Source organism: Vanellus vanellus, assembly GCF_965231255.1.
Source record: "Vanellus vanellus genome assembly, chromosome: 3".
NCBI classification, from domain to species: domain Eukaryota; kingdom Metazoa; phylum Chordata; class Aves; order Charadriiformes; family Charadriidae; genus Vanellus; species Vanellus vanellus.
In genome coordinates, this window is record NC_138907.1 from 7,053,198 (window position 1) to 7,065,467 (window position 12,270).

At 40.1% G+C, this 12,270-nt stretch overlaps 1 protein-coding gene across 1 annotated transcript in view; it reads left to right on the top strand.

Annotated features, from left to right (window-relative positions):
* The window catches only part of PLCB4 (phospholipase C beta 4), a 189,528-nt gene that overhangs the window by 123,360 nt on the left and 53,898 nt on the right, over positions 1–12,270 (top strand). Inside the window, exons 11-18 of the mRNA XM_082481716.1 lie at positions 163–271; positions 4,098–4,308; positions 4,936–5,029; positions 5,677–5,756; positions 6,237–6,321; positions 8,874–8,964; positions 9,869–9,964; positions 11,457–11,557. Coding sequence (XP_082337842.1) covers positions 163–271; positions 4,098–4,308; positions 4,936–5,029; positions 5,677–5,756; positions 6,237–6,321; positions 8,874–8,964; positions 9,869–9,964; positions 11,457–11,557 — 867 coding nt within the window. The remainder of the gene's footprint in view (positions 1–162; positions 272–4,097; positions 4,309–4,935; positions 5,030–5,676; positions 5,757–6,236; positions 6,322–8,873; positions 8,965–9,868; positions 9,965–11,456; positions 11,558–12,270) is intronic.

The window sequence follows — 12,270 nt, forward strand, 5'->3', positions numbered from 1 at the left end:
AAAGCTAAAGTTACTGTTGAACAGTCTGTAAGTTTTAGGGCTCTTTTTTTTTTTTTTTTTAAATGTCCACTTCTTTCTTTCTCATCTGCAGTAATGAAATGCTCTTGGATGATAGCCATGCACTATATTGTTTTGCTGAATTCCGTTGTTTTCTAACCTTAGCATCAACGAGATCCTCGACTCAATGAAATTTTATTTCCCTTTTATGACACAAAAAGAGCAATGCAGATAATTGAGACATATGAGCCAGATGAAGACTTGAAGAGTAAAGGTAAATGTGGGAGGGAATTCAGTATTTGCTGGTTTTAGGCATTTGGGGAATTTGCTCGAAAGCATCCAGACTTTTAAAAGGGAGTTTACAGTCCTTGTGGTTAGCGGGCAAGCACTTGTGTGGCCACCCAGTGAACTAGATCAGGAAATTGAACTGTTGAAAAATATCTCCCCCTCAAAACAGTGATTTTTTTTTTTTTTTTTTTTTAGAAGGATTATTTCCCTGGTCCAGGTTACAGTGTGGATAGAGACAGCCATCCTCGTACAAAATGGATGAAGCTAGGATTGAGTAAATGGGGAACAACATGGAGACTCCTTCTAGCAGCAAGGCAACCATGCATGTGCCTACAGACAAGGTCTCATAGAGACTACAAAGCTGTACAGATATTGTGTAAAAATAAAAAATAAATTAACATGTGCGCCATTGGATATGCGTCCACCTTCTTATAATCTGTATAGTGCTTGAGGGCAGCAGCCTAGCTTAGAACAGGGTATTTTATGTGGGTACATTGAAAAATGTTCTCTCTGAGCAAGAAGATTGCAGGAAGGGTCTCCAAGCTGTTCTTGGATTGCTTGTGTCCTGAGCTGCTATGGGTGTTGGAGGTGTCAGTGGTTGAACTTAGCTCCCAGTTCTTATCCATTCTGCTGAAATAGCTGTTTTGGGATCAACTGCAGAAATTAAAAATATTGCTATCCCCATCTGTCCTCGCTGCCCTTTCACTGGAAGTTACTGTCATCCATCGTAGCATGCGGAGGAGGAGACTGCAGCCTTGCAAAGCCCATAGACCTTCAGGCATCCTAACAGGAAGCCACTTTCACTAGACATTTAGGCTAATGTATCAACTGGCACTGGAGAAGCTGAATAGCTTTTACACATCCACTAGTGCTGTCCCTGCTGATGTAGGATGTGCAAAGCAGACAACAGAAGGAGGCAATATCTTAAACTGCTTCAGTAAAGGCCAAGGCAGCTCTCGCTCGGTGTTGCAGCCTTCTTGGGTTCCCTGTGTGCCTTACTGCTGCTTTATGACCTCAGGCGTTGACGCCTTCCACAGCAACACCTGCCCCTCTCACTTTCTCTGGGCCACTGGTTGGGAAGAGTTTACAGTTGTCTTCCTCAGTCTACAGACTTAAGGAATCCTTCTGTAGCTGGATGTGTAGCTTTCACCATTCTTTATAGTACTTTAGTCCTTTTGACCAAACCACTAGAGGAAGAGCTTGTACTGTATATGCTACTCCAGACACTGAATTGTATGCTGGGTTCATAGGTTGCTCTTTAAATTCTGTGAAAACATGGACTTTCCAGAAACCACCTGGGAGAGAGGGACATATTTATCTTGTCTAGGAGTCATTTATAAATGTTATGAGGATTCTCCACTCGCAAGCACTGTAGCTTCTCTTCCTCTCTACATGAAGTACAGTTCTCCAAGTATTAATTACTTGATTTTAGTAAACTCTATCCTTTTTTTATGTTTTGAAGGCACTCATCTGTGATACTTCTTGATGCAGTGTATTTTACATATTTTCCAAAATGAGGAAGCTATATTAACGTAGCTGCCACCTGTTTAGGATGGACGATGTAAAAACATGTTTTATGAAGGTGGAAATTAATCTAGAACTAGAAAACAATGTTCAGTAATTCGCAAACAAGGATTTTGCAAGCACCAAGCTGTAGCAAGGGAATGATATTGTCTTATTCTTTTAGCCAATAATTGAATCTTGGCTAATTGTTTAGCTTCTTTCTTTGATTTATATTTCCAATGGTTTTTAAATAAATGTGGTAAACCTCTTGCAGGGATAGGGTTATGGAGAGTAACAACAGAACAGTAGTGTCTTCTTACAGTGTTCCTCCATTGATCATATTCACTGATTTGGATTTTATCCCAATATAATCAGTAGGATAAAGAGATAATTTCATATAATAACATGTTCTCTGCAGTCTATTTCCCCTTCTTAGATATAACTTTGCTGTTGAGCAAAATAATTAAGCTCAACAACTTTTTTTTGCTAAATCATGTAGTTTAAGAAACAAGGCTGATGTGCAACAGGGCAGTAGCAATAAGCAACTGACTCTTCCTCAGTTACATTTCAGTAACAGAAGGAGTAAGTAAAGCTGAACACATTAATGCTGTGCAGTTTAGTAACTAGAGTCTGCTCAGGAACACTACAAAAGCAAATTCTTCCACATGGTCAGTGCCTGTCAAAAATACAAAGGCCAGTCTGTTGAGCACATAAAGCTCTGTTAAGTTGCTGAAGTCTCAGCCGTTGTTTGGCTGGAACGCCTGCTCAGCTGTGTCTTTTTTCCACTAGATGATGCACTGGAAGTGCATATAATCTGAGATATTTTGTGCTTCTGCTTTTCAGTTCTCAGTGGTCGACAAAATAAAAAACATTCTTAAAGTTGAAAATTCCATTTCGCCCCCCTTTTTCCCCCCTTCTTCCAAAAGTCTGAATCAGCTGAGAGGATTTCAATAAGACGCTTCAGAGCAGTTCACCTCTGGCTGACACCAAGCCCAGAAAATTTAAGCTCCAGTAGAGGATATTTTCAGAAAGCTAGGAGCAGAATGAAAAGCAGGATTCCTAGAGTTCTCTCTATAAGAGAAAAGTTGTTTTAAACAAAACTGCTGCAACCTATAACTTAACAATAGCTGAGTGTTCCTACATGACTTTAGGGAAAGCAATCTCCAAATTAGTGCCAGATGAGCGTTCTCTGCAATGACTCCTTGTGAGTAATCCCTCCTTCCCTACCCCAGATCATTTTTCAGTCTCTTGACCACTTTAAAACTGATCGTAGAATCATAGAATTGCTGAGGTTGGAAGGGACCTTTAAGATCATCAAGTCCAACCATTAACCTACCCTGATAAAAACCACTTCTAAACCATGTCCCGAAGTACCACATCTACCCTTTTTTTAAACACCTCCAGGGATGGTGAATCCACCACCTCCCTGGGCAGCCTATTCCAATGTTTAATAACCCTTTCAGTGAAAAAGTGTTTCCTAATATTCAATCTAAACCTCCCCTGACATGACTTAAACCCGTTTCGTCTCGTCCTATCACTTGTCACCAGGGAGACATTGCAGTACTGGTTATTCTTACCTTGTTTTCATTAAAATTTACCTCTTGATTTATTATTTTTTTACACTTTATGAAGCATATAACAGCAGGGAAATAAGAGAAAAGGGTTCTGAATTCTGTCCTCTGAATTACTGTATGACCTGTGTTCATTTTTGACAATTGCTTGCTTGTGATTGTAAAGGAATAAACCTGTATTTCAGACAGTAAACTTGAAGGTATCTTAGATTTTACTCATGCTTTGCAAATGAACACATGCAAACATTTTCAGGTACACCTCCACTTGTTTTTGTCAGTGGAGAACAGTGTCTGCACGTGCTGCAAGCCGATTAACAGCGATGTAGCATAGTCAGGGCAGGAGTAAATATCAAAGAGGGAAGAAAAGTACCATGCGAGCTCACAATTTCTGGCTCACAAAGTCCCAGAGCTCAAAATTGTTGGAAGCATTCTGAGATGTCACTACTTAGTTGCCTTCTTCACATCCTCTTGATGCCTTAGGTCTACTATACTGAGTGCTGGGCATAGGATATTGAGCTAGGTGGGCACCTGATGTTTTTCTTTTGTTATCTGGGAACACAGTGGCAGATTTTGCACCAGGAACACAGTTGCTGGTCAGCTTGGAGCACTGGAAGGGGAGAGCTCCTGTTTGTTTGCAGAAGCCTGTGTAAACATAGCTTTTGTGCTAGGGTTCCTGCTCTGTGAGACAGTTTGATTCCTGCCCACTATAAATTTGCCATACTTTCTTCTTCCTTCTAGGTGTCATATCAAGTGATGGGTTTTGCAGATACTTGATGTCAGATGAAAATGCCCCAGTCTTCCTCGACCGTTTGGAATTATATCAAGAAATGGACCATCCTTTGGCTCATTATTTCATCAGTTCCTCTCACAATACATATTTAACAGGCAGACAGTTTGGTGGCAAGTCTTCGGTGGAGATGTACAGACAAGTGCTTTTGGCTGGATGCAGGTTGGAAGCAGGAGATAACAGCCTTTATTATTTGTGGATCTAATATTTTAAACACACATAACATACCTTGGTGATGTTATATTGCATAGTTGAATGTATGAATATATTAGTGTGGTAAATGAAAATATACATATTTAAGATACTATTTTTCTCACAAAAAACATCGAAAGGCAGTGGAATGTAGAAACTGATGTCAGGAGACAGGTTGTGAGAAATAGAAGTTTGATCTTAAAATGACAACTGATGAATTTCAGAGGACTTCCTGCTTTGTAACTAATAAGTTCATATGTAAATGAGAATCAGATTATGATCTGCTTAATTTCTTAACATGCTGGAATGTGTCACAGTTAACCGAGTAAGAGAATAAATTAGAAGAGTGTTACAGTGCTAAAACCGTTATTGTTCAGGTGTAAATATATTGAGCCGCACATAGTATATTTAAGGTAATATACCCAAAGTTATAAAAGCAGTCTGAAATTACGCATGTGCAGCTTAAAAGCAATTGTGTAATGCCCAAAACTGCTTTGTAACTTACTGCTCTAAACACCACTGCTCAGAACTTGTCCTGAGTAGCTCGCCTGTACTGAAACACTAAGCAAGCTGACATCGTTTTTCTTGGGTCTTTAGGTGTGTTGAGCTGGACTGTTGGGATGGCAAGGGTGAAGATCAAGAACCAATAATAACGCATGGAAAAGCAATGTGTACAGATATTCTTTTCAAGGTAAATGCCTGACCTCTACACCTGGCAGTAAGCCCCAGTAGAACCCCCGAAAAAGAATACATGCAGGGCACCCTCTCCTCCTCAGCACCCAGACACCGCTCCCTTGTGACAGACTAACAAATCACGTAGGCTCAGTTTCTTGTCCCCAGATCTTAGGGCTTATTTCTGACTCTCATCATATGCCCCTGTGTTATGTCTGCCTTTCCAGAGAAACCACAGGAGGCAGGCTTGCTGCTTTTGCCCCAAATATTCACATCCTGTGGCTCTTTGCACCACAGAATAAGTATCTTCTCCATTTTCTGAGAAGTTCCTTAGCTGTGGAAACGGCCTGAAGATGCAATAGTTATTGTGGGAGCAGAAATTTTCCTTGGCAAGAGAAGATGGTAGCGGACCCAGGGGTTGCATTGATGGGTTCTGGGTGAAGCTGCCATCACTGCTGCAGGTGCAGTGAGGCACCTGTTGGGTGCTCCGTCTGGGTTGTTGCGTGGGAACAGAGAGGAACGAGCATACAGTTTGATCTAGTTCTGGCTTCATTTGGCACATTTGAGACTCAGCTCTGTTTCTCAGGATGGGGTGGAGAACAATCTCTTTCATTATGATTGTAATTTGATCTGTTCTAATTTGCATCCTATTATTGCATTTTAAAGGATGTAATTCAAGCCATTAAGGAAACAGCATTTGTTACATCAGAGTATCCTGTCATTCTTTCATTTGAAAATCACTGCAGGTATATAGTGCTTGTTTTTTGGGGTTTGTTTTTTTTTTTTTTTTTTTTTTATATAGTGCAATGTATGAGAGAGGTGATACAGCTCAAACCTCAAACATACTATAGTTTGAGTGTACTTGAAAACTGTGTAGGGATATGCAGGTATAGTGAATGTCACTTGGAAGAGACTGTACTTTAATGTACTAGTCAATCTTTAATAATGGCAATCTTTTTTTCTGTGGTAATGCTGTGAAATATATTTGGATGTTCCATTAGTTGTATGGGATTAAGTTAGTCTACTTTTTTGGTCTTACTAAATTTATCTATGTCAGATAATAGACTTTTATTGACAGTTTAATTACAGTAGTAATACTACTCAGCTGAGAGAAAGTGGGCAGTATATAATTTGGGATATTTACATTACTTAGTATTATTCTGTTGTGCTGAATAATAGGGATTTCTTTTTTATATTTAAAAATTAACTAACATCATCTTTTCCAGCAAATATCAACAGTACAAGATGTCAAAATATTGTGAAGATCTTTTTGGAGATCTCCTGTTGAAGCAGCCTCTAGAAACACATCCAGTATGTTCTATTCTGCCAGTCTTTTTATTTTTTTTACATTAGCTATATTTAAAAGATATTATAAACTGGGATCATATTACATATCGTGCTGTTCACTGCCAGTCCTGTGCTTTCAAAAATGACTAGTGATTTTAGGTGTCTACGTTTTTCAGTACAAGCTTGTCCTTATCTGATTTTTAATCTCTTCTGTACAGGGCTCTGGTGAGCAGCCTGGGGAAATCCATCCCCTTGATGTGTGACATAATATCAGCACCTACATAAAATACACCACATACATTGTATTTGCAGGTCATACATAACTCTGAAATTACCAGTCACTATTGAAAACCAATTAATTATAAATTGCATGGTCTTAGCTGAGGAAAGCTCTTCTTTCAGCTGCACTTTGCATGCTTCATGCTCCAGGTCAGGTTCTGCAGTCTAGGTGGCCCCCACTATTGCATTAAGAATTAAATTAAGCATGAGGAGTTCCCTGCAGTCTCATTTGGACTATCAAGTGCACTGTAATCTGCATGCACTTCACTCTCCTGCATGGCAGGAGATAATAACAGCCACTCCTTCACAAACACAATATTTGAGACTTTAATAGCTTGTTACCTGGTGCTTGCAGCTACTTCTCCAGGCCTTCCTTACTCTCCCGAGCAACGTGCTCACTGTCTGCCAGCAGCCACCCAGAACCTGCAGATGCTCTTTAGTGCTGTGGGAGACCATGTCAAAGAGGACTCTGCCTTTCAGCTCCTGTCCGTGTGAGCCCTGCAAAGGCGCTCCTGGCAGTATCATCTCTAGAGCTGTGCTTTTCTTGGCAGGTACAGCAACGCACAAGGCTTGGTGAATATCAAGTCATTGCCTGAAAAGTGCATCTCAGAGAACTAAATCTGTAGTGTTCCCCTGTAACGTGTGTAGCACCTTGCCACGTTCCTTACAAATGACAGCTTCCAGCAGCTTTCAGGGAAGCCTAAAATAGAGCTGGCCAAAGGCTGCCATGCTGCTACCTCAGGGCCCAGTATTAAGCCTCAGCTGCCTGTGCTCTGTACCACTACTGAGCCTTCTGCATTTTGTGTCCATTCCCCCTCATGGCTGAATTCAGTCCCCAGCTGCTCACAAAGCAAATGTTGCAGAGATGGCAGGAGGAGCATGAAACATGTATTTTATGAATGTGTGGTTTCTGATGCTTCGACTGACTGGGGAGGGCAGACTTAAGAGAGACATGGCACTGGCTGAAGCAGATTTGGTTTTAAGTAAAAGCAAATATTTGTCCAAATGGGCATCCAGCTATGCCCTGTGCCTGGGGATGCAAACTGGCATCCCGGAAGCCTGGGGGATAAATGAGCTCTGCGGCACTGACATCTAGTGGAATTACAGCCCAAGTGCTCTCTGGAACAATTGTGTGTTCTCTTCACCCAATATACTGAAACTCCCATGACTGAGATAGCCTGGTGGTTGTGGGCAATCGCTACCCTCCTGCAAGAAGGTTTGCACCCATTCTCTTGAGGTGGGGTTGAGGTTGATTTGGTTTTGTTTTTTTTTTTTTTTTCTGGGTTGTTATTTGTCACCTCTGCTGCTTTTATTTGGTTTCAAGTCGTGGTGCCTTGTTCTTTTGTTTCTTTATCTAGAGTGCTGCTTCTGCATAGCTCAGAGTTGGATTTAAGGATAAGAATATCTGAGTATTTTTTCTAAGAATTTTTACTAGTCCTGGAAATATCTTCTACTTCTCTATCACTTATGGTTCACTGGAAACCACAGTCCATTCAGCAATTCCCTGCATAATATTCTTAGCAAGCCTGAGTTGGAAAGAGTGCTGATTACTATACCCAAATCTCTGTTTCTTAGCCTCAGTGATGTGATGGGGCTTAAATCGGGGCATTTTGTACTTTTTCCCTTTTCTCAATAGTATTTTTTTTTCTCCTTCCCCAACTGGAACAAACCTTTTAGTAGTACTTCCTTGTGGATGTGAAACTTGCCACTTGCCTTTCATAAACACTGAAGATGTGACCCTGCAGCCCTACTGGCAAAAATAGTCCCTGTTACCTAGCTAAAGACTGGGTAGTTTTCCATTCACCAGTGCCAGCCCATTTCTACTCTGTAAGTATGTGTAACCTGCCCCACTTGCGTTATTACAGCTTGAAGGGACCATAAAGGCTGACTTATTTAGAGATCAAATGATAATGGGCTAAACTGTGACTTGGACTGTGTGTGAACCACAGGGAGAGAGGGAAAGTAGGAAGTCCTCTGATAGAGAGTTGCAGATCACGCCCATGCCCACTGCTAGGCAGGAGAGAGGGGGAGACATTTTCAGCTGAGGATGCGTAGGCTGGAGACCAATGTGCTGGCTTCAGCCAGCAACATTTAACTGAGCACAGCTTTCCCGTGGGATAGGGAGGAAGCAGAGGAGACAATAGAACTGCAGTCACACTGCCTCCCAGGGTTGTGCCTGAGGTGGCACTGCTTGTTCACCGCCCCTTACTGTTACTGTCCTGAAGTCAAAATCCCAAATAGGGATACAAAGAGGCCAAATAGCTGTTATTAAGCCTTTTCTTTAAATTGTTTTACAGCTTGATCCAGGTAAAGCCTTACCTTCTCCTAATGACCTCAAAAGAAAGATTCTCATAAAGAATAAAAGGCTGAAACCTGAAGTAGAAAAAAGTAAGTAAAGTTTGTCAAGTATTAAATGAAACAAAAGTCCAGATAGATACAAATAGACTGTGTTACTAAATTTTCCAAATTGCTTGTACTTTAGTGTTGGAAGAATATGAATTATATGTAAATAACACTCTGTTTGCCCTTGTGTTTGATATGAGTGCCAGAGTCTAGGCCTTGATATAGCACAGATAGACCTAGAAATGTAATCCTGGGACTTTTATCAGATTGCTGGTTGAGCTAAAATATAACGCAGATAGAATCTCTTGTAAATTCTGCCTACACTGGTCTGTTTGCATTGCTGTGTTTTTCCAGGATAAGCATAAAAAGAAATGGAATTTCAAATTGCTCTTCTTGCTATTGTTGCCAGTTATGATATTTATCTTCTTTCAGTAATAATAATGTTCCTATATTAGTTTCCAGTATGGCTGTAGTGATAAACCGTGATCCTTCTCCATTCAAAGATAAGCATGCAGACCTTCCACTGGCTTCAGTCACACCTGATTGCGTTCACTCTGTCTAACTGAAATGCACATGGAAACACAACTAAAAATCCAAGCACTTTGCCTCCATTTGTGTAGATCAAGCACCAAAGAGAGAGCTGTCTGTTTATTCTTTGAAGAAGTGATATTCTTGCTCCAAAGACCTTTGAATTCTATGGAAATATTTTTCTTGACTTCAGGGAGCTTTGGATACAGCTCTTACTGACCACTTTTCAGATCTAACAACAATGTATATCTAATGATGCTCTTACTCTGTAAAATTTTACTGCTAACTGAAAACTTAGAGAACCCATTAAATAAAAGTAGCTCTTGGGATCAGAGAATAGTTTATGATTGTTCTCATTTATTTCTTTGTACTACAAATGATCACGTCATTGCTAATTTATTTTTATTTTTTTTACTAACAGAACAGCTTGATGCTCTGAAAAAGATGATGGAGGCTGGGGAAACTGCTGCTCCTGTAAATATCCTAGAGGACGATAATGAAGAAGAAATAGAAAGTGGTGAGGATTTCACAGAGAAGGGCTCTCAAACATTGCCTGTGATAAATCAGTAGGCCAGCATGCACATTACCTACATGCCCACGGTCTGTGGCAGCAGCAGTATGTCTGGGCTCAGTGCAGGACCATTTATACAGACCTCCAGCCTTACCATCTCATCTCAGATACATTCCACAGCTGCTCCTGGCTCTGTGGCAGGCTGTGGTAGGAACGTGAGCTCGGTTGGTGGTAAACGTAATTTTAACTTCCACTTACTGTTCAGAAATCATATTGGAGCAGCAACCAAGTCAGATTTTCACTGTGTGTGTGAGAGAGAGAGTGGGAAGCTGTGATCTTTGCTTTGAAAACAGATTTTGTCACTATTTTTAATACTTGTGTCAACATCAGATTGGATTATTGCATTATACTTTATAAGGATAAAATAAGGGATAGGATTTTTCTTGCCAAACTTCAGATATCTTCAGTGTAAATGTCTAGATCTGAGCTAGTGATGTGGAATGTGTTTGTGGCCAACAGAGAAAAATAGACATACCTATGGTGTGATTCACCTTGTCTGTTTCAAATGTCCACCTTCAGAGGAGGTAAATCATTCATTGCCTGCAAGTGTCTGTACCAAGGTACTGGCTTGTGACCCCTGCCATACTGAATGTCGCAGCTTTAGTTTACCCCTTGGTGTTTCCTTGATTTTTTATTTATTTGTTTTTTAACCTAGCACAAAGCTACTGCTGTTATAGTCGGTAGACATCCTCATGAAAGATATTCTTTGTAATCCAAATCTTGGTATCTGTCCTCGCTATGCTAAAAAGACTGAGTACAACAATTTTTTGGAGAGGCCTCTCGGTGTCTTTCTTCAGGTGGTCAAGGAGAACCAAAGAGATTCTGTTGTTTTGTAGGCTGATTTCCATTAGAATGCTTATTTCTAATAGTGTTCTTATTGTGATGTGTTATTAATTACATGCTAGACTACCAAGAAGCTCAAATAAGTATTTTCTAAAATTATTGTTTAAATCCATATGAATAATGGGTTTGTGTTTGAAGAGGCCTTTTTAGCTTCTTTGAGTAGGCTAGGTTCTAATGGAAAATCACCTTAAAAGCAAATGAAAATCATTCCCTGTAGTAGGGGTACAAACAATGCACATGAGAAGCCTGGACACTAGCAATTTTTTACATCCTTATTTAAAGAACTCTGTCTCTTCATTTCTTGTTATTTCCCCAAGCCTATTGGGGTTTTATACTTTTGCTAAGCAAATTACCGATTCCTTCAAAAATACAGTAAATAAAATTTCTCTTACTAGCCATGTCAAAGCTGTAAGAATCTCAGGCCTTAGCTGTAATTTACTACTAATGCTTGGAAATCTAATACCCTTGATTTTATTTCTGTTTTACAAAAATGCCAAAAGCAAACATGTGTATTCAACTGTCATTTGTTTCATGTCTTGCACAAAACCAGCAGTTCCTGTGTTTTTTGCACTGATCCTTTTTCTTTTACATGCAGCTGACCAGGAAGAAGAAGCTCATCCAGAGTACAAATTTGGAAGTGACCTTACTGTAGATGATTACAGTCAAAAAGAAGCTGTTGCCATCAGTGTCAAAAAGGTGGGATTACTTCTTATATATATCTCTTTGGAAGATTTCTGTGGAGGTGGGTGTAAAAGACACTCTGTTCTGTGGAAGCATCACAGTACGTGTTGTCAGAAGAGTCAAACCCTAGATCTTCACCAGATTGATAACCTTAAGGTTTATGAGAAGACAAAATTTTGTAGCCAAAAATAAATATTCTCGGCTTGTTCAGGTAGACTGCTCATTGAGGAAACAGAATCAGTATGTAAGAAAACAGTATACAAGTGCAGGACTTGATCAAAAATACTAATTAAAGGCAGCAAGCAGTTTCCTGCTCCTGCCTCTGATACTTTTATTTTTTTTTTAACTTTGCATCTCAGTTGCAGAGCCTTAATATGAGATGGAGTATCCCCTTCCTAGCTAAATGATGTTTTTTGCAAGGCTGCATCCTGTGTCTTCGTTACAGGGATTCCCTGGGTCATTTTTTGTTGTTAACTCTTAGGGTAGGTTCTCCCAACTACAGCAATGAAGGCAAAATAGGACGATCACTCCCCATCAGGGTGGTATGGCAGTGGGGCTATACCAGAGAGGTAGCTGGCAGGCCAGGTAAGAGTTCCCTTTATTCCATTAACACCTGATTTGGTACAGTCTATCAGTCTATGCTCAGTAACTTGAATATCACTTGACAGTAATTAGATACAGAATATTGGAATTCAAAACTAAGCCTGCTCTGGCACTAAAGGCGTTAT